The sequence below is a fragment of the Phoca vitulina genome, unplaced genomic scaffold (genome assembly GCF_004348235.1).
Source record: "Phoca vitulina isolate PV1807 unplaced genomic scaffold, GSC_HSeal_1.0 scaffold9, whole genome shotgun sequence".
In the NCBI taxonomy this organism is placed as follows: domain Eukaryota; kingdom Metazoa; phylum Chordata; class Mammalia; order Carnivora; family Phocidae; genus Phoca; species Phoca vitulina.
In genome coordinates this window covers 17,209,025-17,230,253 of record NW_022589712.1, presented here as the reverse complement: position 1 = coordinate 17,230,253, position 21,229 = coordinate 17,209,025, and the positions used below count along the sequence as shown (strand labels likewise).

The window sequence follows — 21,229 nt, the reverse complement described above, 5'->3', positions numbered from 1 at the left end:
AGAAGAAAATCCTCAGAATGAATTATTTAGGAATGCATGAGAAAAAAATGAGAGCCATGTCATTATTATTCCTAGAGAATTACATCCTGCTTGGGATCTTCATCTTCTCAAAAAACAAAAATAGAAAGAATATGATAAATTTGCAGAGGGTCAGAAGGAGACCCACAGGGGTGATTAAAGAGTTGATAAATAGGACGTATGAACAAAAGTCAAAGAAATTGGAAATACCTGCTATTTTAGGATGACTTAAAAGAGAGCTTCAAATAGTAGCTGTTGTGGTGACCAAAGGACAAGAGTGTGTGTTGTTAAGAGAAAAAGAAAATATGGCCTGACTTCTGTGCTCTACTCTGTAGGCACAGCACAGAACCTACCCTCATTGTGGTCAGCACAATTGTTTAGAGTTTAATAAAGACCAAATTAGAAGTACAGATTAAAAAATAAAAGGAAGTAAGTCTGAAGACAACTGCCAAAGGAATTTTCAAGAAGACACACACACAAAAGAATTTAAAGGAATTAAAATTGAAGCTGAAAAGGCTTAAGGTTGTTTAAAAAAAAAAATCTATAAAGAGAAGCCAATTATTTATGTTGAGTGGATCAAACAAAAGGAAAAGCGCATAAAGGAAGATTAGGAATTTTGGCTGGGTGTACCAAAGACTCCTCAACTATCAGGTTGGCTTAATAGGATGGGCTTCACCTGGAGGCTCTGGAAATGTTCTCTTCAGAGCTGAAAACATAAGGCAGAGTGTTGTGCTGTGTGAGATTGGGTGGGGGTGCAAAGTATTCTCTCTCTCTCTCTCTTTTTCTCTCTCATACAAGGAGCAGTAGTAGGTTCAGGGGATTGAGAGACCTTCTAAGGGTGACCAGAAATTCTGACTAGAACTAAGAAGTGTGGAAGGAGGAGAAATTGACCTTGAGAGAGGGTAGGATGAGGGGGGAAATTTGTTTCCCCGGGACACACGGGTGATATGCTGGCCTCTTTTGTATAACTGACATGCCACCCCAATTTTGCCAGTTTGGGAGGGAGTTCTGTGTCCTAGAAAAAGGACTGGGGCTGGCAGCCTCCCTTCCAAGTACTGACCAGGCCCGACCCTGCTTAGCTTCCAAGATCAGACGAGATCGGGTGCGTTCAGGGTGGTATGGCCGTAGACTGGGGCTGGCAGCCTGAAACCATTATTACTGTTGATTTCTGGAAAGAGGGAGATATATATCAGACATCTCTCTACAGTTAAAAATTTCGAGAGTGGCTATTATATTATCTGATACTTAATAATAATTTCCTAAGCCATCTAGAACTTCTGTTTGGGAAAATTATTCTGCAAATCTTGCATTGGGCTACAACGTGCAATTGGGAGCAAGTCACCCATGCTCAAGAAGCCTTCTGAGTCCTCATGTCCACAGTGTTAGGGGGAAGATGGCTGTGGCCAGTTTGAGAACTCTCTCACCATGGGAAGCTGTGCGTTGATTCACACGATTGGGCAGTTCTGCTAATTAGCAGTGATGGTCATTCTTCACATGAAGTTGAAGTAGAGTTGAGGTTTTTTAAAGCATGATGCAGTTGCTGGGGGTTTAATTGTATTCACATCTGGTAGGCATGCTTTGTCTTCCTGATCCTTAGCTTTATTACTTTAGTTGCTGCTTATTATAGACAGGAGACTCAATTTAATTAAAAAGAGGACGATCCATCCAGGATGATAGCGGCTAGCCAGCTTGGCACAGCTGGCTTCTGAGGCTAGTTGGTTGCCGTGTTCATGCAGATGCATGGATGTCACCTGCGTACATCTGGGCGCTGACAAGATCGTACTGGCACGGCTAGCCTTACTCATGAGCAGCGTGTTTTCCAAGGTGGAGTCGTCCAGGAGTCCAGAATGTCATTCATGCAACTTGGTGCCCGAAATTCCACCCCTGGAGAGTCATTTCTTTTTGTACCTTTGGATTCTTCTCTCTGAAGGTTCGCTTTCAAAATGCAGATAAACCGAGGACAACGTTATGTGCATTAATACACAAAAAAGGATCAGTGGCTTGTTATGTCGACTTTCCTCTACAGCAGAGCCCTGTGATAGCAACAGAAACTTACCAGCTTAGAAGCATACACCCAGGCAGTCACGTCTTCATGGGTTGAGCACCTACTCTGTGCCATGCGCTGTGCTAAGTGACCTCATTCCCTGCTCCAGGAGGCAGTCTGATGGGAGAGGCAGACCTGGACGCACAGTGCCGGAGACAGGGACGGACACAGCATGGGACTGACCTGCTCAGGGATGTGACTGATTCTGGGCTGGGTTTTGAAAGGTGACCGAGTCTGCCAACTGAAGAGAAGGGGGAGGCTCATGTCCATTTGTTTTCTCTGAACTCCTTCTGACCCCTGGTAAAAGGTCCAGGCATCCTCATCAGAAGGTCATGGGGGTCACAAGGTAAAAGGAGCCCTGTGGGTCCTTCAGAGCAAGACCTCTTTGCAGAGCCTGGAGTGTTCTCCCAGTCTTCTCGGGGTTACTGTTTTCAAGCGGGTTGAAGAGAAAGGGGAGGAATCCTTAAGAACAAGTCAGCCGACCTCATCATTTTGCCTTGGGAAGGCCTTGCCCTCGGGCTGGCATTCAGAGCATTTGTCCAGTCCCTTTGTGGAAGGCATTAAAATGGAACACCTAGATATTTGTTTTATTTTTATCTAAAACCACTCGCCATCACTTGGGGATAATTATATTGATTTCTGCTGTGTTCACAATGTCCCTTACATTATTACTTTTCTCAACTCTGGAATCTTGTCTCCATGGTTCAGAGCACAGCTTCTGGAGCCAGCCTGCCTGGGTTCGTAGCCTGGCTCAGCCACGAACTACTCAGGCCCCGGTGTAAATGGGGATGATTATGGTTTCTACCCCACGGAGATGTTGTGAGGCTTCTGTGAGTTGGTCACAAAAGGTGTTTACAACAAAGTGACTTTATAAATGTTGTGTGTGTTTAATAAATGTTGGCTGATATTACCCACTTCCTGGAGAGCACCTTACCTGAGACTGTTCGAATCAGAATGTAGAATAAAGCACCGTCTCACCCAGCGAGGGAATCAGAATTTATCAAACATTCTGTGAGGGCCAACCACCTGCCAGTGTGCCTGTACCAGACCCTGGGAATACAAAACCCAACCCAGCATGCCCCCGCCCCCCGGAGCCCACAGCCTAGTGAGAAAACAAGACAATGTCTACACCTCCCTGCTGACAAATCCAGTTGTTTGCATAGAGCCCCACCACAGTCCTCCCAACCTCCCAGCAGGTACCTGCAGACACTTCTGCACATAGGAAAATACCCATCGGGAAACGCTCCTTGCCGATGACATTGTTCACTGGGACCTTAGTGGATGGGGGTCCTCTCATGATAGTATATGACCTAGAGGGGAAACAGTGTCTACGTGGGCTTTATTTTCCTCCAGAAGTGACGGGTTGTAACCAGCTCCGTGTTTGTGTGTGTGTGTTAGGTTTGGAGGAGACCAGCCTGTCTACATCAACATCATTAGAGACCCCGTCAACCGGTTTTTATCTAACTATTTTTTCCGTCGATTTGGAGACTGGAGAGGGGAACAGAATCACATGATCCGCACCCCCAGCATGAGGCAGGAGGAGCGCTACCTGGTAAGTCCTGTCGCATCGGCAGAAGCGGTCCCTCCCCTGCCCCGGGCGCGCCCCTGGAGGCCGGGAAGCTCTCCTTCTCCTTCCCCATGGCATCCCCGTGGCATTTCCATGGCATTTCCATGGCACCCTCCTTGGGGATGAAGTTTTTGCCAGTGAAAGGCTAATTGTCCCAGATGACCCAGATCCTGATGAACATCTTCTCAAATGACTTTCTAATCTTGTTTTTTGCGGTTTGTCTTTAGTGCTAGGTTTTAGATCCTAGAGAAGAAACAACCTTTCCTAGAGGATCCTGACAGGTGCTGTTGGCATTTAGATGTGTTTAAGAGTCTCTCTGAGAGGGTCACAAAGTGTCTTCCTGTGAGAGAGGGGTGTTTTCAGAGGAGACCCTGCAATTCCATAAACGATGTGGGGACACAAGCCTGACTGTTTACAGGTCATCTGATGTCAAGTCCGGGTTCTTGCCACCACGGCACGACAGAGTCAGGCCGTCTTGGCAAAAACTATCTGATCTTTCTGGACCTTGTCTGGGGACCCTCAGCTCCATGGGGATGTGAACTTTGACCCCACTAGCTGTTTCCATAGTGCAGAGTTGGGAACAAAAAACGGAGGGCCGAGTGATGCATCTTTCCGCCAACACCAGAGCCAAAGTACATTTCTCACCTGCTTGTGACCTAGACTGGCAAAAGCTTGCTGAGTAAAGAGGGGTCCGTGCACCTCTGTCTCCAGGGCAGGACAGTGGCGCAGAGCCTGAGCCCACTCCTGCCAAGGCCACAGAGCGTCCTTGTAGCTAAGGACGAGTGTCGTTACTCCCAGGTCCAGCCAATGACCAAACTTCTCTTATTTTTTAAAAATGTAATAAGAGTATGTGTTTGGAGGATGGGAGCATTTTGGATGATGTCACTTTCATGTCTTAAAATCCACGAGTGCAGTTGAGAAAACTGAGATGCACGAAGGTTTTGTCTTATCTTGTGCAAAACAACTCACTCACAGATGGGCCAAGACCAGAAGCTAAGCCTCTTCCCTCACCATTCAGGATTTATTCAACTACCTAATGCTTTAATGAAATATTTTTAAAGCGGCTCTTACGCTTTTTTTGAAATTTTGATGGCAAAAACTCTAATCTTTTTCTTTAAACTATGTGTTATGAATATGGCTACATATTTTTTTCTCAGCAACAAATACGTTTTCAGAGTACAGAACCCCTTACCAGTGATGCAGGCAGGCCAGGTCCCAGGACCCAGAGCAGAAGTCCCGCAGGACCAGCCAAGAGGGTCCTTGGCTTGACGCAAGATGGAAATCAAATGCGAGCCAGCAGGAGGTGAAAGCAGACTTTATTGAAGATCTGTAGGGAAAGAGATCTAGATGGAGCATCCGGGAGACTTGGAAAGGAAAGAGGGAGTCTTGTCTTTGCTTAGAGTCTGGGGTTTTTATTGGTAATTATGGTCTGGTGCATGTGTCGTCTCAGACCTCCAGGAACTGGTCGGAACAAGGACAGGGTCCAGGGGTCCTTCATCAGTCGCTCATTCCCCGAAGCCAGTGGTCCTGGCATGGAGGTACCTAGCGCCAGGGGTCTGCAATAGGCACGTGGTGCCTCTGCCTGTTCACTCCTTAGATACCATCTTTTGTGCTGGAAAACTCCAAAGATGTCATCATCCCTTTGTCCCTTGCAGGGAGGACATACATGAAGGTAAGGCATGTGTAGGGAGCGGGGGCAGGTCCTAGCAAGAATGGGAGCAGGAAAAGAAGCAAAGGGGAGAAAACCAGCCTTTTCTTTCATGGGGCCCCTGCAGTTCGTGACCTTGTGGTTCGTTCAGAGATCAGCAGGGAGAACAGTGTGGCTGGTGCAGAGTGAGGGGTGGGGCCTGGAGAGTGGCAGGAGGAGAATTCAGAGAAGTCAGGCTTGGAGACAACAGATCATGTATAGCCCAGTGAGTCACTCTACTTTCTCTAAGTGAGCTGAGAAATAACCTGAGTGACCCCAAAGCCAACACACCTTAATCAGTGATTCTTTCTCCGGAATCTCTGTGAGGAAGAAATCCCAGCAGGGGATATGTTATCCCATCAGCCTTCAGACATTCTCAGCAGTTCTCCACCATCTTTCTAGGGGTCAGGACCTCCCTCCGGCTCTAGACCTATGTCTGGCAGATCCCTGGATGCTTTCCCTGCAAGTCTCACAAGGCTCCTGACACTCAAAGTGTCCGCACGGCTCTATTGAAAATGGAGTTTGTGGGATGGTGACCCCAGAGTTACGCAGTGCACAAGCTACACAGCTATGCAGGGAGGTCCTGATGTTCTTCCTTTGTGCTCTCACAAAGTTCTGTGCTCGTGATGTTATTTTTCTGGGTAAGGTCTTGTCTTAACTTCTCTCCTGTCCTCCCAACATTCTATAAGCTCTTTCAGGACAGGATAGGATCAGAGTTCCATCTATGTCCCTGGCACCCAGAAGAGGGGCTGAAATATTGGAGGCCTAAATAGCATTCTACTTACTAAAAAACAAACACATATTAATATGGAAGTTGAGGGCAGTTCTCTAGGTTTTTCTACCTTGCCATGTTTTTGCCAACCTGGAAATCATTGCTGATAACATAAGTCTTCACACGTTCACACACACAGTAAGTCGTAATCATTCACCAGAGAAGTTGTAAAAGGGAGAGAAAAAAATCATGGTTTAAATTAAAAAAAAAAAAAAACAAACCCACAGAGTTATTGAAAGCTGCTAGTTGAGGCAAATCTTCTATGTTTGAAGGGCAGGGAGCTGCTTTTATGGTGTGATTTGAGAGATTCTGGGGAAATTTCCCAGCCTGGAATTCTACCCTTAGAGATTTGCAGGGGCCCCTTTTCCCAGTGTAAGCACCGTGTCCTGGGAAGGGCCTACGTCCGATGAGCTCATGTCATTCCTTGGCAGGGCCCCAGCAGGAGAACACTGGGTTACCCAAAACAGCAGAAGGAGAAATCAGGGGAGCCTGGAATAGAGAGGGGAGCCCAAGGGACACGTGACTCCTTCATGACCTGGCCCCAGCCTGACCCGGTTAGAATCTTTAATTGTTCAAAGGATAGTTTGTTTATTTGGAAAGAAGACAGTCTTTTGCCTTTTTTTTTTTTTTTTAATAGCTGAAACTTTTTATTTCATCTCCTTGGTCCATTAAACCCTTGAAATAAAACTGCCCCCTTTCAGAGCCTGTCCTCATTTTGGCAAGCCCAGGTGGTCAGTTGTTTGACTCAAAAGAGGGTGTTGTTTGTGTCTCGGTGGGGTGTAGGGCAGCTGTGAGGAGACTGCTGGCCCCTCTGCGAGGCCCTCCGCTGGGGGCGAGGGCCTGAGAGGGGGTGCACAGGGGGACCCCACACCCGAGGAGGCCGGCGGGGCAGGCCACCCCTGCGGGGCAGCGTGATAAGGCCCCTCCCCGAACACTGCACACACACAGAGTCACGGGGGCTGGCCCGAAAGTGGGCTACTGGTGTACCCACATGATTCCAGATCTCAGCGCTCAAAGCCACTTGCTTTATCCAGTTGCCAAAAATCAGGCAGTTCTGCTCCTGGCCCTGAGCCTTGCAGCGCTGCTTAGCATACAGCTGAGAGAGGGCCAGGGCCTCTGAGCCTGCCGAGCGGGTGAAATAATATCATCTTGTGATGCTGGGTGGTTTGGAAGAAAGTGGAAAAGGGTAAAGGGATCCTAGGATGTGCAGGGACCCTGGAGAGCACGAGGAAACTCTTGTTTCACAGGCGTAGGAATGGGGCCTGGGTCTAGGGGTGGGTCAGAGGCCCCGCCAGGAGTAGAAGCCTGGCCTCAGCTCCACGACTATATTGTTGGATCGCTGGGACCTGATGTTTTACTTCCTGCATAGTAAAGGGAGAAGAGGACTGGGCTGGGCCAAGTCCTATGCTTTTTGAGCAAAATCATTTTGTCTGACACATCTTTACAAAGACACAGCTGTTATAACGTTTTTTTTCCCCCCCAAATATTCAAGCATCTTATAGCTAGTTCCCATATTTTCTGGAAGCAATTAGATTTTCTAGAAGTTTCTATTTCCAAACCATGCTTCACTTGTATTCACCAAAAAATAATTTTAAAATAAATTATTGCTAGAACGGATACAAATTCAACTTCTAGCAGCCATGCTGTGAAAAGGCACTTCTCTTGGGCTCATTTCTCTTTGTCCAGATCCAGAAACTTGGCTGCCCAGGGCAGAGGTGGCTGCCTTCGTTTTTGGTTTTAGAATCATAAGGTGAGCCAGAGCTGAGCACGGGCTCACTCGGTACATCCCAGCACAGGAGACTCTTCTCCAGCTGGAGTCCAGGCTCCTTTATTTCCAAGGCAAGGAGATACCTGGCACCGGGGACATCGTTAATGAAAGAATGAAGGCTGCTAATGAAAAGCAACTATTGTGATTGACAAGCGAGGGAGAGCATCTCAGGCCTGCAGAAGCCACTCCCTTTTCCAGTTGCTGAATTTCCCTGCAAATGGATTTCTTGCCCTGGCATTTCCACTCAGTTATATGTGTGCGATTTCTGCTTGCTGTTTGCCTAAAACCTGGCCCTAGGAAGTTTCATGGTAAAATGTTCTGTGGAGATACCAGTTTGCACTTTCAAACTCCCAAGAATGTCAAGTTGGCCTCCTGACTCAAACTTATTGCAAATGCACTAGGCGACCCTTCCACGAGAGGATCCTCCATTTGAGGAGCCGGGAGAGGAGGAGATTTTCCCAGAGAGGAAACTGCCTCTGTGATAGTGTTTATTCGGCTTGGCTGTAAAACAGGGAAAGTAATGCATGTTTAAAAAAAAAAAGATGCATAATTTACAGCTTCTTAATTCATAAAGAATTCAGTGAATCATGTTGGCCCCATTGGATTCTGGAGAAGTCTGAAAACTGGCCAGCGTCAGCAAAGGTTTTCAGAAAGCTATGCATTTTAATCTGCTTGAAAGTTTTGGACTCTGAACGTCCTTTAGCTTTGGAAATGTATATCTGAAATACTCACTTCTGGAAATTTCCACTCTGTCCTGACCAGCTGAGGCTGTCCTGTGAATGAAACCTCAGGCTTTGCCTCTGTCTCTAAAGCATCCTTTTCCTTAACAAAAGAAAACAAATAAGGGATTTGGATGATCTGCTTTTTAAGTATTTTGATAAATATGTTCTCCAAATTTTTAAAAGTAGAAAAGTAATACTCCGTCTCCAACTAGTTCAGATTTGGCTTACGATTGTGGCTGGAGATAGCAGCCTTGCTGGGTGACCTAGCCAGTGATTTAGCCTCTGTGAACCTTAACTTTTCTCATCTGTACGATGGGGACATCTTGCCCCCCTTTGCCTGTATCACAGGGTTGTTGGGAGAATAAACTAAGCATTCTACACAGAAGCGCTCTGATGGCTGAAAATCTCCAAAACATGTTTTAGCATCGGTGCTTTCATTCCCCTGGCTCTCTTCGTGGCTCCCCAAGACCTAAAGAGACTATTTCTCCTGCAGACAGGGGCTCCTGTTCTCATGCGGCTCAGGCCGCGCTGGGCCGTGTCCTGAACCGTGAGGTCCACCTCCGCCAAGGTCTCAAATGGCCCCCCTAGGCCCCTTCCCCCGGGAATCTGTTTCTAAGGAAACTGCTTCTCTTTGTGTTCCCAACAGCTGAGGACACGTTCTGATCCCAGCCCACTGGCATAGATCTGTCCCGTGTTTATTTGCTTGGAAACCTAAGCAGCTGCGGGCACAGGGCTGTAAGCACAGAAGCAGCACACCGTCGGCCCCTGAGGCACGGGGAGGAAAGGTGTGCGGGACCAAAGGCTCTCACGTGCCGTCGGAGCCGCCCAGAGGACACAGGAGTCCCCGCTCGAGAGAAGTGTTCTTGAAACCCGTTTGTCCTGAGGTGTGTCAAGAGCGGTCCCAGGCACTATTAGAGCCCAAGCCACGTGCGGGGTTCAGCAGTACGTGGAGTGCCCCCGGGAGCCGCCAGCAAACAGACGATGCTGTTGGGGCGCCTGGGTGGCTCAGTCGTTAAGCGTCTGCCTTCGGCTCAGGTCATGATCCCCGGGTCCTGGGATCGAGCCCCGCATCGGGCTCCCTGCTCCGCTGGAAGCCTGCTTCTCCCTCTCCCACTCCCCCTGCTTGTGTTCCCTCTCTCGCTGTGTCTCTCTCTGCCAAATAAATAAACAAAATCTTAAAAAAACAAAAAAAAACAGCCATGGTGAGCGCAGGAGGAAGAGAGGCGGGAGAGTTGAAAACAAGGATGGGTCTTGGAGAAAAGGCTGGCTAGGAGCCTTGGGAGGGGCCAGCAGAAAACCCCCAGCTGCTGCTCGAGATGCCACCAAATAGCCCCCGCCCTGCACGTGGTGTCATGGGTTAGCTCACTCATCCTCCAGCACCCCCTGGGGTAGGTATGAGCGTCCACCCCTCGGCCCCCTTTTACAGGCTCAGAACGCCAGCCCTGAGAGGCTACGTGGAGAGGGTCAACCTCCGAACGCGAGGCAGTTGCATTAGGCCACGTGGGTTACAAAGAACTCAGATCCACCCGGGTTGCCTCGGGACAGGGGCCGGGGGAGCAGAAACGTGAGAGTAATTACGAAGATGTGTCTGGTGATGAGGACAGAAGGACGGCCATGGCCAGCAAAGGCCAGGAGGTGCCATGCAGAGCCCGGCCCGTGGGAAGGGCAAGGGGCAGAGTGGAGGCCAGAGGGAGACTCACAGAGGGAGACTAGGAGGGGCTCAGAATTGGAGCAAGGTCTAGCCACCACGTTATGTCGGCGCCAAGCTGCCCAGGGGTTGCCAGCTCCCTGATCAGCCGCTTGCTCTCCTCTCCGCAGGGTCACCGGCCTCGTCCGCTATTCCCACAGTAGTGCCTGGTGTTTCTCTTTCGCTCACATCCCAGGCCCTGAGTGACCCTGATTTGTCCAGTTGGTCACTCCGTCTGGTCGCGTCCTACGTCATCTTTGGCTGCCCCTGACCCAAGTCTCCTCTCTGCTCTGGTCAAGGGGGTCGTCAGATGGGGGGGGGGGGCAGGATGGAGCCAGTACATTAGCTTCCCATTGCCGCTGTGACAATTTACCACCCACTTAGCGGCTTCAACAACAGAAATTTCGGATGTTACATTTCTGTGGGTCAGAAGTCTGACAGATCTCACTAGGCTAAAATCAAGGTGTTGGCAGGGCTGCATTCCATTTTGGAGGTTCAAAGGGAAGACTCACTTCCTAGTTCATTTGGGGTGGACAGAATCCATATCCTGTGGTTGTAGGATTGAGATCCCCTTTTCTTGCTAGTGATCCAATGAGCACCATGCCCATTTTCTAGAGGCATCTATGTTCCTTCAAATGTGATCCCCTTTGTCCGCCTTCAAGGCAACCAGTGGTGAGTCGGGTCCCTCACCTGCTGTAAATCTCTCTTCCTCCTCCCACCTCATTCCTTTAACCCAGCTGAGGAGGGTTCTTCACTTTGAAGGGTTCATGTGATTATATTGCGCTCACCCAGAGAATCCAGAATAATCTCCCCATCTCAAGGACTCTAATCTTAATTGCATCCACAGAGTCCTTTTTTGCTATGTAAGATACCATACTCACAGGTCCCAGGGATTACGGTATGGACATCTTCAGGGCCTATTATTCTGCCTGTTACAGAGTCGCCAAGGACTGCAGGTCCTGAGGGGACTGTGGAGGTGATGTGAGCTTGATAAACATTTAAAACGCGACTCATCCCATCCATAGGTGGGGGCTCACATCTGCTTTGCCCTACGGCATGCTGCCATGCTGTGGCACCAAACGATAGCCTCCTTGCTTCTGGTCTGCAAAACCAAGAGTCCAGTCATACATTTTGGTGGTTTCTCCTACTGCTGGTGACTCACCCATCCGTCCATCTATCTGTTCATTCATCATTCATTATTCAATAAACATTGATAGTACTTTCTGTATGTCAGGCACAATAATAGAAACTGGAGATAAAATATTGAGCAAAAATAGACTCTGTGTCTATCCTCATAGAGCTCAGAGTCCTATAAGTGAGACGGGCATTAATCCCCAAACCACACAAATGCATGTGAAGTAGTAACTGCATCACATCCTATAATGCAGAGACGTGTCACCATCCAGGCATAGAATGGGACACTGGGCATGTCTGGAGGTCAGAGAAATGATGGTTGAAATAAGACCTGAAGGGAAAGAGGAGAAGAACATCCAGATATAGGAACCAACACTTGCAATGGTCCTGTGGCAGGAGGGAGCACAGTAAGCTGAGGGGGAGAACGAGGGAAGCTGGAGCAGTGTGAGCACAGGGAGGAAAGAGAAAGCTGAGTCCAGTAATGTGGGCAAGCAGGGGTCAGGCCCTGTTAAAGAGCACTGGGAAGACACTCAGGATTTAGAGCAAGGGAGGCATGTTTACATGGGATCCTAAAACTTTCGCATTTTGAAAAAAAAAAGAGGCTACAAAATACAAAACAGAGAAGGACTCCAAGCATATGCAGGTAGACCAGTTAGTTCAAGGTTAAGTGCACAGATCTAATTGAGAGGTAAATCAAGGAGCGAGAGAGTATTACGGAGTACTGACCACGCACAAGGAGCAGTCCAGTTTGGAGCAGGGGTGGTGATGGAGGAGCATTTACAAACAAGTGTAAAACTCCTCACTGTCCTTCCAGTTGTTAACTGCCTGGCTAGCAACAGAAGAACCAAGCTTGAAAACCTTACCGCCAGCAAGGAGAGAGGTAATAGCTCAGTGCAGCAGCACAGAAATTGTCACTGGCTGGGATGTGTTTAATTAGCAAAAGAATAATGCAGAGGCAGAGGCAGAATTCAGGTGAGGAAGATAATCAGGGAGAGTCGGGGTCCTTGGGGGGAGGCTTCCTAGCCCAGGTGGGAGCTCAGTCTTCAAGGATGGACGTAGATTAAGGCAGGAGTAAGGGTCAAGAGGACCAGAGGAGTGGAGTGTCTGTGCAAAAGCCTGAGAGCCTGAAGCTTGCTCTTTGGTGAACTGCACAGCTTGGCTGGAGCAGAGGGTTTAGGGAGGTGAGGAGCTTTGGGACGGATGAAGCAATTCTCCAGATGGCCCTGAGCCGGGGAAGCAGCATGCTTTCCTGATGGAAGGTCCCAACAGGAGCATCAAACCCAGGGGCTGCCCAAGCACAGCCAGGTGCATCCGCTGGCCACCTGTCAGCTGAGCTCATCTGCTCCCGACCCCACCCCTCACTGTGAGTCAGCGGCCCCTGCAGCTGTCTCTGCGCTGGGGGCTCAGCTCTGCACCCCTGCTGGGCCAGTTGGCTCAGATTCACAAAGGTGATGGTTCTCAGCCTGGCCACGCATTGGAATCACCTGGGGGGCTTTAAAAACCACTGATGCCTGCCTCCCACACCCAGCAGTGCTGGCTTAATTGATCTGGAGTGCAGCCTGGGCTTTGGGATTTGTTGAAAGCTCTGGAAGTGATGCCAACATGTAGCTAAGGTTGAGAACTATGGAAGGATAACAGCACATCCACCTATTCTGGGCTGTATTAGCAGGAGCTGTTCTCGCTGAGAGACGCACCTCCTGAGTATCTTCTAGAGTCTTACTTTCTGTATCCTCCGCCCATTTGGAAAAAGCTATATTTGCCTTCCCCTCAGAAATGTGCCTACTTGTAAGGCTTTGAACTGGCATGTGCAAATAAATGTCATTAAAGAAGTCTGATGGTATAGTGCAAGGTTTGTTGTATTTATGTATGCTTGTGCATGTGTTGTCAGACTTTCTTCTAAATCGAAGTGGGTAATATTTATTATACAGAAGCCAAAGAGTAAATTCTATGTACATTTAAGATCTCACTTTGCAGAGCCCTGCTTTAGGCAGTAAAACAGAGAGTGAGCACTCTGATGAATAAAATATTTTATCAGGAGGACATCTCCACTGCCACTTCTTCAAAGAAACATGTATCACTCTTTAAATGCCAGCCAGTTTGTACAAATACATATACATGCTAAGTAAAAAGACATGGGTTAATAGAACTACACTTTAAATGCAGAACGACGCTTTAAGTGTTCTTTAAAATAATGCGCCCTCACGGTGCTTGCTATTCAAAGGAGTTATGGGGTGAAGTTTTATTATAAAGTAAAAAAACTAACGGCTCAGTTGATCTGTGTTAAAATTTAGAATTTCGTACCCTGCATTTGTTTTTCAGAACCCAGCACACCTCTATCGTTGTCCTCAATTTGCTTTGCCAAATTGTAATATTTTTTCCTCTGCCCCTTTGTTTCCCAAACACAGCATAAATTCCCCAAAGGCGGGATGACCTCCAAACGTGTTCTTAAAAATACTTTGCAAAGTCTGAAGACAGACAGGAAGAGTAAAAGTGTAAAACATCTAAGAGATTTATTGGAATCTCAGCTTGAATCCTAATCGCAAGTACTTATGAAAATGTCAATACTAACATGAAATAGCTGGCATTTTTTCTAATAAATGTAAATTGAATTAGATGGTGCATAATTGGAAAAATGCTCGCTTTGCTTGGGCTCACTCAAAACAAGCCCCAGAATTTGTTAGCTGCAGGGCCTGGCCCTCTAATGTCTGGAAATAGAAGGACAAATACTTTTGACTGCAAGGAGGATAGAAACTAAGAAGATGGCCTGGCTGACCATTTGGCACCATATCCAGGCCCTCTTTCTAAGCATGGGGCACAATGTAGATGTTAGCATGAGTATATTCTTAAAAAGAGGTGGCTGCGTCTGGCTCTTGGTTTTGGCTCAGGTCATGATCTCAGGGTTGTGAGATCAAGCCCTGCGTCAGGCTTCACACTCAGCACGGAGTCAGCCTGAGACTCTCTCTCCCTCTCTGCCCCTCCCCCCTGCGCTCAAGCACGCATGCGCACGCTCTCTCTCTCTCTCTCTCAAATAAATAAATCTTAGAAACAAAAAAGAGGTAGCTAGATGGGGACTGAGGAGTGGGGAGTCAAGAGCATGCTAAGTGCCTTGGAGCTTCAGGGCCATCTTCAGTAGAAGCAGGTATGACAGATGGTTGATCTCCTGAAATGCAACAGGAAGGTGAAACTCACCTCCAAATATTAAAAATTTAAATGCCTGGAAAAGTTATAGAATAAATACTCATGCCTGGAAATTGTGATGGTCTTAGCTCTAATTAGTTTTGCAGAACACACTTAACAAACTACTTCAGTTCCCTTTTATGATTGACTAATGAGGGTCCCAGACAGAGTAGAACTGATACCAGCAAATGTGACTTGATGGGAATTTAATAGGAAGTTTGATCTTATCCCACATGATATTTGCATTGATCTTCTAGGAACGCAGCCAGGAATGAATGGGACAGTTGGCGAGTGAACTGGCGATAAAATTGTGCAACCTGTAGGCACAGACCACTTTTTCTCTGACCCTAAGCTCATGAATATATTCGTGGTTGAATGAAAGAACATTAACCAAAGCCTACTCAACTTCGTGACAAAGAAAGCTTTTTAAAAATGGCTCTGCATTTTCTTTGACAAAGTAAAAAGACAATGGAGTTGTATCGACATTCAGCTCAGTGTTTCTATACTCATCTCCTTTTGCATTAAAGAGGAAGTAACACTGATAGGAATTTATAGTAAGATGACTGCCCCTCTGCCACCTGCAGAGTTCTAAACACTCACATCCAGGTTTTGAAATAAACTCACCTCTTGGATGAGCCTTGTTAAAGAATCAGCAGATGTATAAAAGAAGGCTATCAATTTTTTTTTTAAGAATTGTATTTATTCATTTGAGAGAGAAAGCAAGAGACAGAGTGCAAGCAGGGGGGAGGGGCAGAGGAGAGGGAGAAGCAGACTCCCCGCTGAGCAGGGAGCCCGCCACGGGGCTCGATCCCAGGACCCTGAGATCATGACCTGAGCCCAAGGCAGACACTTAACTGACTGAACCACCCAGGCACCCCGGAAAGTTATCAATTTCAACAAGAGATGGAGGAATCTTTGATGATGATAAAATCTCAGATATTAATTATGACATTCTCTAGCTGACCACTATTTTTTTTTTTTTAAGATTTTATTTATTTATTTGAGAGAGAGAATGAGATAGAGAGAGAGAACATGAGACGGGGGAGGGTCAGAGGGAGAAGCAGACTCCCTGCCGAGCAGGGAGCCCGATGCGGGACTCGATCCTGGGACTCCAGCATCATGACCTGAGCCGAGGCAGTCACTTAACCAACTGAGCCACCCAGGCGCCCCTCTAGCTGACCACTGTTAACAAGAACCATGTGAGATTAGAAAGGTGACCTAATCCAAGACAATAAGATTAACCTCAACCAACTTTGATGGCTGCTGATCCTTATCTCCCCAGGAATTATTACTTGGTGTGGATTATATTTATTTTTTTACTTACTAATGTGTATTGCTTCTTAATTCCTTCTAATTATTTCATGGTTGTATATGTCTTATATTTTAAACTAAACTGTAATTTTAGTTAAAAATGGACTAGGTGATAGGACATAATCTCCTCTTTTAATCTTAGCACCCATCACAGCTCTGTGGCCAAAACCCAACTTAACTTTCAGTACATACTTAATAACAGATACAAATGTACAAGGAGTTTGTCTCTCTTCTCCACTTGCATGTGAAACTTCAGCACATTTTGAACACCTACAATGTGCCAGGCACTGTGATGGCAAGACAGCAAGCTGTAGTAAGACGGGCATCTGTTCCTACTTCCTGCCTCTACCACACACAAAGAAACCCCGTATTCCACTATTAGTGAGTGATACTCCTATCTTTCCATTCACCCAGACAAGGAACTCTGGAGTCATCCCTGCCTGCTTTCTTCCCCTGACCCCCCAACCCATGCGCAATTAGCCACCAACTTAGTCTGCAGTCCTTGTGAAAGCAGAGCCTGAGGCAAGGGCTTGGGTGAAGGGTGTGGGAATTTGGACAAAGATCCAGGGAATAGGCATGAGGTACTGGAGAGGGAAACAGGGAAGGCCAGTACAAGGAAGGCCAGTATAAGGGTGTGTCCTCACGTTGGTCACTCCTTTGGAAACCAAGGAGTGGTTGGGGAAGAACAAGGGGAGCATTTACCCACTGATTTCATCCTTTGTTGTCCAGTTTGCCCCTTAACTCCCTCATATCTGGGCTCTGCACACGTGAGTGCCAGGTGGGTTCCTGTGGGCGTAGCACTGAGAACAGAAAGCAAGGGATGTGTCGAGCTGCCGAGGCAGAGTTGCTCTTGTGTGAATCTGTGGCTACTGCAATGGCTATAGTAAAAAGTGGCCATGAGGATGGGAGGTGGGGTGCAAGAGTGTCCAGTTCCCCTGCCAAGCCTGTTGGTTCTTCCTCCTTGACTTCCTTCGGATCAGCCTCCATCAGGGGTCATTCAGTAAACCCCCATCATTTCTCATCTGGATATCTGCAAAAGCCTCATGGGCTCAATCAACCTGTCTCTGGTTCATCTTCTCCCAATCCATAGTCATAACATCCAGTGTGCAAATCTGACATCATCATTCCCCTGCTTACAACTCTTCCAGGTCTTTCTGCTCCCTAGATGTAAGGGATTTTATACCTATCAATAATATTATAATATTATCATTATTGTTTAATCAATATGCATCACAACTGCATGTGAATCAACAATCATGTCAATAAAAAACTTCAATAGATGGGGCACCTGGGTGGCTCAGTCGTTAAGCGTCTGCCTTCGGCTCAGGTCATGATCCCAGGGTCCTAGGATCAAGCCCCGCATCGGGCTCCCTGCTCGGCGGGAAGCCTGCTTCTCCCTCTCCCACTCCCCCTGCTTATGTTCCCTCTCTCGCTGTGTCTCTCTCTGTCAAATAAATTTTAAAAAAATCTTTAAAAAAAAATAAAAAAAAAACTTCAATAGATAAAAGCATCACAAACCAATAGAGAGGGGATAGGTTAATCAGTACATAGTATGGGAAAAAAGGACATGAGAATGAGCCAGTTCTGAGAAGAGGATGCAAGAAGCATGGTTTGATTAGCATTTATTCGGGAAAGCAAGAAGTCAAAGTTGGATTGGCACAAATCAGTGAGAGTCTTGAAAATCAGAGGAAGGACTTTAGAATTCATCACAGAAGGCAGGAGCACCAAGCTTCTTGAGCAAGAAAGTAAATAACATGGTGTAAAACGCCATTTCTAAGTTGTATGCTACACTTAGAAAGACTTTCTTCACCCTGAAGCGATTAAAAAAAAAAAAATTCTCCATGGTGTCTTCCAGGGTTTTTATTATAATTCATATTATTTAAATTAAAATCTTTGATTTATCTGAAACTTACCTGCTGTCAGGTGTAACATATCAATCCAGTATCTTTTTCCCTCCCAGAGAGCTAACAAATTATCCCAACAACTTTTATAGAATAATTCGTCTTTTCCACACTTAAGTGTCACTTTTAGCATATAATAAATTCTGGTTTTTGGAGGGACCTATTTTTTGACTTTTAATCTTGGTTCCTTCATCTGTGTCTTTAGGTACAGTAGCACACTGTTATATATCTAATCTCTTCTCATTAATCTTTTCCCCCAACCATCCTAGCTCTTTGTCTTTGTTAATTTTTCCATAGGAACTTCCAGATCCTCTTGTTCAGCTCCCCTCTTCTTCACATGTATACCCAGAAAACCCTATTGTTACTTATTGGATTTACATTAAGTTTTAGGTTAACATATAGAGAATTGACATCTTTATGTCGAGTCTTATTATTTGAGAATGTATTTTGCTTTTCCATTTATTCAAACTTCTGTCATATCCCTTTAGAGTATTTTAGAGGTGTCTTCGTTTAGATCTTGCACTGTTAAGTTTATTTCTAGGTTATTTTATCTTTTTATTGTTGTTGCTCTTGTAGCATATTATTATAACTATTATTCAATTGTGTATATTATTTTTAACTCAGCCAACTTAATTCTCTTACTATTTCTCAATAAATTTTCAGGAAATTCTTTTCATTTACCAGATAAAATTGCATCCCCAGCTAATGATGATAATTTTTCTCTTTTGTCCAGTTTTTATAAATCTTATCCAGTTGCTTTTGTTTGTATCTCTAGAAAAGTGTTAAATATAGTGATGATAAGAATTGATTTCTTATAGAAACCAGATAATTGAAGTAAAAATCAAATTGCTATTATCAGTGTTTGATCATTTCTACTTTTTTTCTACTAGAGTAGAATGTTTAGGATCTAGACTGTTTGGAATTTCAGTTCAGGGAGAATATAAGTGGTGTAAATCTCAATGTCTAATGACAGAAAACCTAAGGAAAAGACAGTATTTTTCTAACCCTCTACCTTTAGATGTCATTTTTGGTAGCCACCACCATTATCTGGTGACCAGAGTGACTGCCTTCTCAGCAGCCTGTTTCTCTGGATCTAGAAGGGAAAGACAACATACTAGGGATAAATTCAATGTTGGAGTCCCTTTTGGAAGTCTCCGGACTGGATGTGATCTTGTTTCTTTTCTCATGGGTATGGTTTTCCTGGCAAGTCTGTTCCCCAGTGACCACATTTAATAAATTGTAATAAATGCAGAATGCATTCATCATTCACAATTTTGTAGTACAAAAGAGACATGAAAAGCAAGTGGAGCCTGAGGGTGGAATTAGGTACACATTTTACTTTGCCTTTAATTATGAACAAATATAAAAATGAAGTGTTGCCAGGTCAAGATCGTCTTTGGCAAGGTTGGGCCCATCTTTGACACCGAGACCACATGTCTCCCCAACTTCTGTTGTACAGTCTTCTTTGACTCCCTATGGGGCTGCTACAAAAGGACCAGAAAGTCCTTGGATGTAAACCTAAACACTTGAGAAAGGCAAGGACTCTTTGATTAGGACTCAGTACTTGGAGTAGTTGTCAATCCATTGAACTACAAATATGAAAGCAAATAAGCCAAGATCCTTGAGAGGAAGCTTGACGGTGGACACTCAGGTGGATGATGCTTCTCATCGAAGTTTTGGACTTGAAAGCACTGTGGGACAGCTTCAAAATGACACCCACTTCCTGCCATGCTCCCTCGCAGCCCTGTGTGGTCGGCAAGCCTGCCAGTAACCACCTGTTATTTCTCCTTTACTTCTGGAAACGAAGTTGAAGTGAGAGAATAAACCCCCTCACTTGAATTGTTTTAATATGTTTCTGAGACTTTCACTTTGTCATTTCCGGCTGCTCCCCATCATTAAATTTAGATCGTTAATATCATAAATTAGTCGATGCCTTTTACCTGTATGTGCAAATCCCAGATGTGAAAGGCTGAGTGATTCTTTCTTTAGTTTGAACCGTGGGTTCCGTGTCCAGCCCTTCACAGATGAGCTTCTCCTGTCTCACGATGTTTCTTTCTTTCCACCAATGCTGGCACCCCATGTCTTCAGCCTTCCTTGGGTATCCTGTAAGAGTCTGGTGCAGTCAGTCTCATACATCTTGCCTGTCTTAGTTTTGCCCAATCTGCTCACGTATGTATTTAAAACTTTTGAATAATACACATACATCGCCAATCTATAGTAATCCTGATTCAAAAAAATAGTTCTTCATTCATCCAGTCCAATCTGCACTGGAACCCTTTTTATTTTTTCCTTTGGAATGCCTCTCAGGTTTCCTTAGCTTCTCTCCATTGCTCCTGCCAACACCACAGTCTTTAATATCTCCCTCTACGAGAGCTCCCAACAGACCTCCTCTCGGCCGTGTTCCCTCCCTTGCACCTTTCTTAGCCCTGCCAGATGAGTTTTCCAAAGCAGCCCTTCATGTCATCGTTTAATCCCTTTCTCAAGAAGCTAGGTGACTTCTGCCTTCCAGGATGAATTCTAAAATCCGTTCAAAACTCTCACGAATCTGGACCTATCCTGCCTTCTTAATTTACTGCTTTCCCAATAACGCTTTACTGCTTTTCCACAAATGCTAATCAAACCAAGCTGCTCACATCCTCTTCCCAGAATAGGCTCACGTCCACTTCCATCCCTGCCTTTATGTTGCTCCCCCAAGCTGGGAAGCCTCCTTCTCTTTTCTCTCTTCATCCATATCCTATCTGCCCTCCAACAGTTCATCTCCAGTCTCTCTTGATTCCAACCTTTGGGGTGCTGTCCCTTTTCTAGAATTCCAGTTACTTGTTTGCTCTACCTTATCACTTACTCTTGAGTTACATCTGTTCTAGGTATTATTAAGCACTTGAATACTTACCCTGATCCTCACAACATAATCTTATGAGATTATTATTATATTATTAAGCTCTCATTTTACAGATGAGAAGCCTGATGTTCTGTGAGGTTAAGAGTTAAGTTACATCCATTAAGTGATGAAGCTAGGATTCAAAGTCAGGCAGTCTGGCTCTAGAGGTCATGTTCCTAAACACTATGCTGAACTGCCTCTTGGCTGTTCCACATGACTCCTTGTTTCCTGAGTCCTTCCCCAGCCTGTCAGCTCCTAAAAGGCAGGCATTATCATCCCAACTTTGTGTCCATCACATTCATTGCCTCCCTAGAGCCCATGGTGTAGGAAGCTCTTAACAGAATTCCCTCCACATGTGCAGAGAACTTACCTGTCTTACTTACCAGCATTTCTTCACCTAAAAAATAAAAATAAAAAAGACCGGGGTCTAGCACATGGTAAGTGCTCAGAGAATATTTCTTGAATAATCAACTAAATGAATAATTTGATTGATTCACAGCTTGATAAACATATGATCAAGTCAGTGCATCCTTCTTAAGTCTTTCCTTTCACGTAAATTTGCA

General features: G+C 45.8%; 1 protein-coding gene across 3 annotated transcripts in view; it reads left to right on the top strand.

Annotated features, from left to right (window-relative positions):
• UST (uronyl 2-sulfotransferase) overlaps nt 1-21,229 on the top strand; it is a 326,823-nt gene that overhangs the window by 188,491 nt on the left and 117,103 nt on the right. For all 3 annotated transcript variants that reach the window (XM_032407698.1, XM_032407696.1, XM_032407697.1), the window contains exon 5: nt 3,461-3,614. In XM_032407698.1, the coding sequence (XP_032263589.1) occupies nt 3,461-3,614 (154 nt within the window). The remainder of the gene's footprint in view (nt 1-3,460; nt 3,615-21,229) is intronic.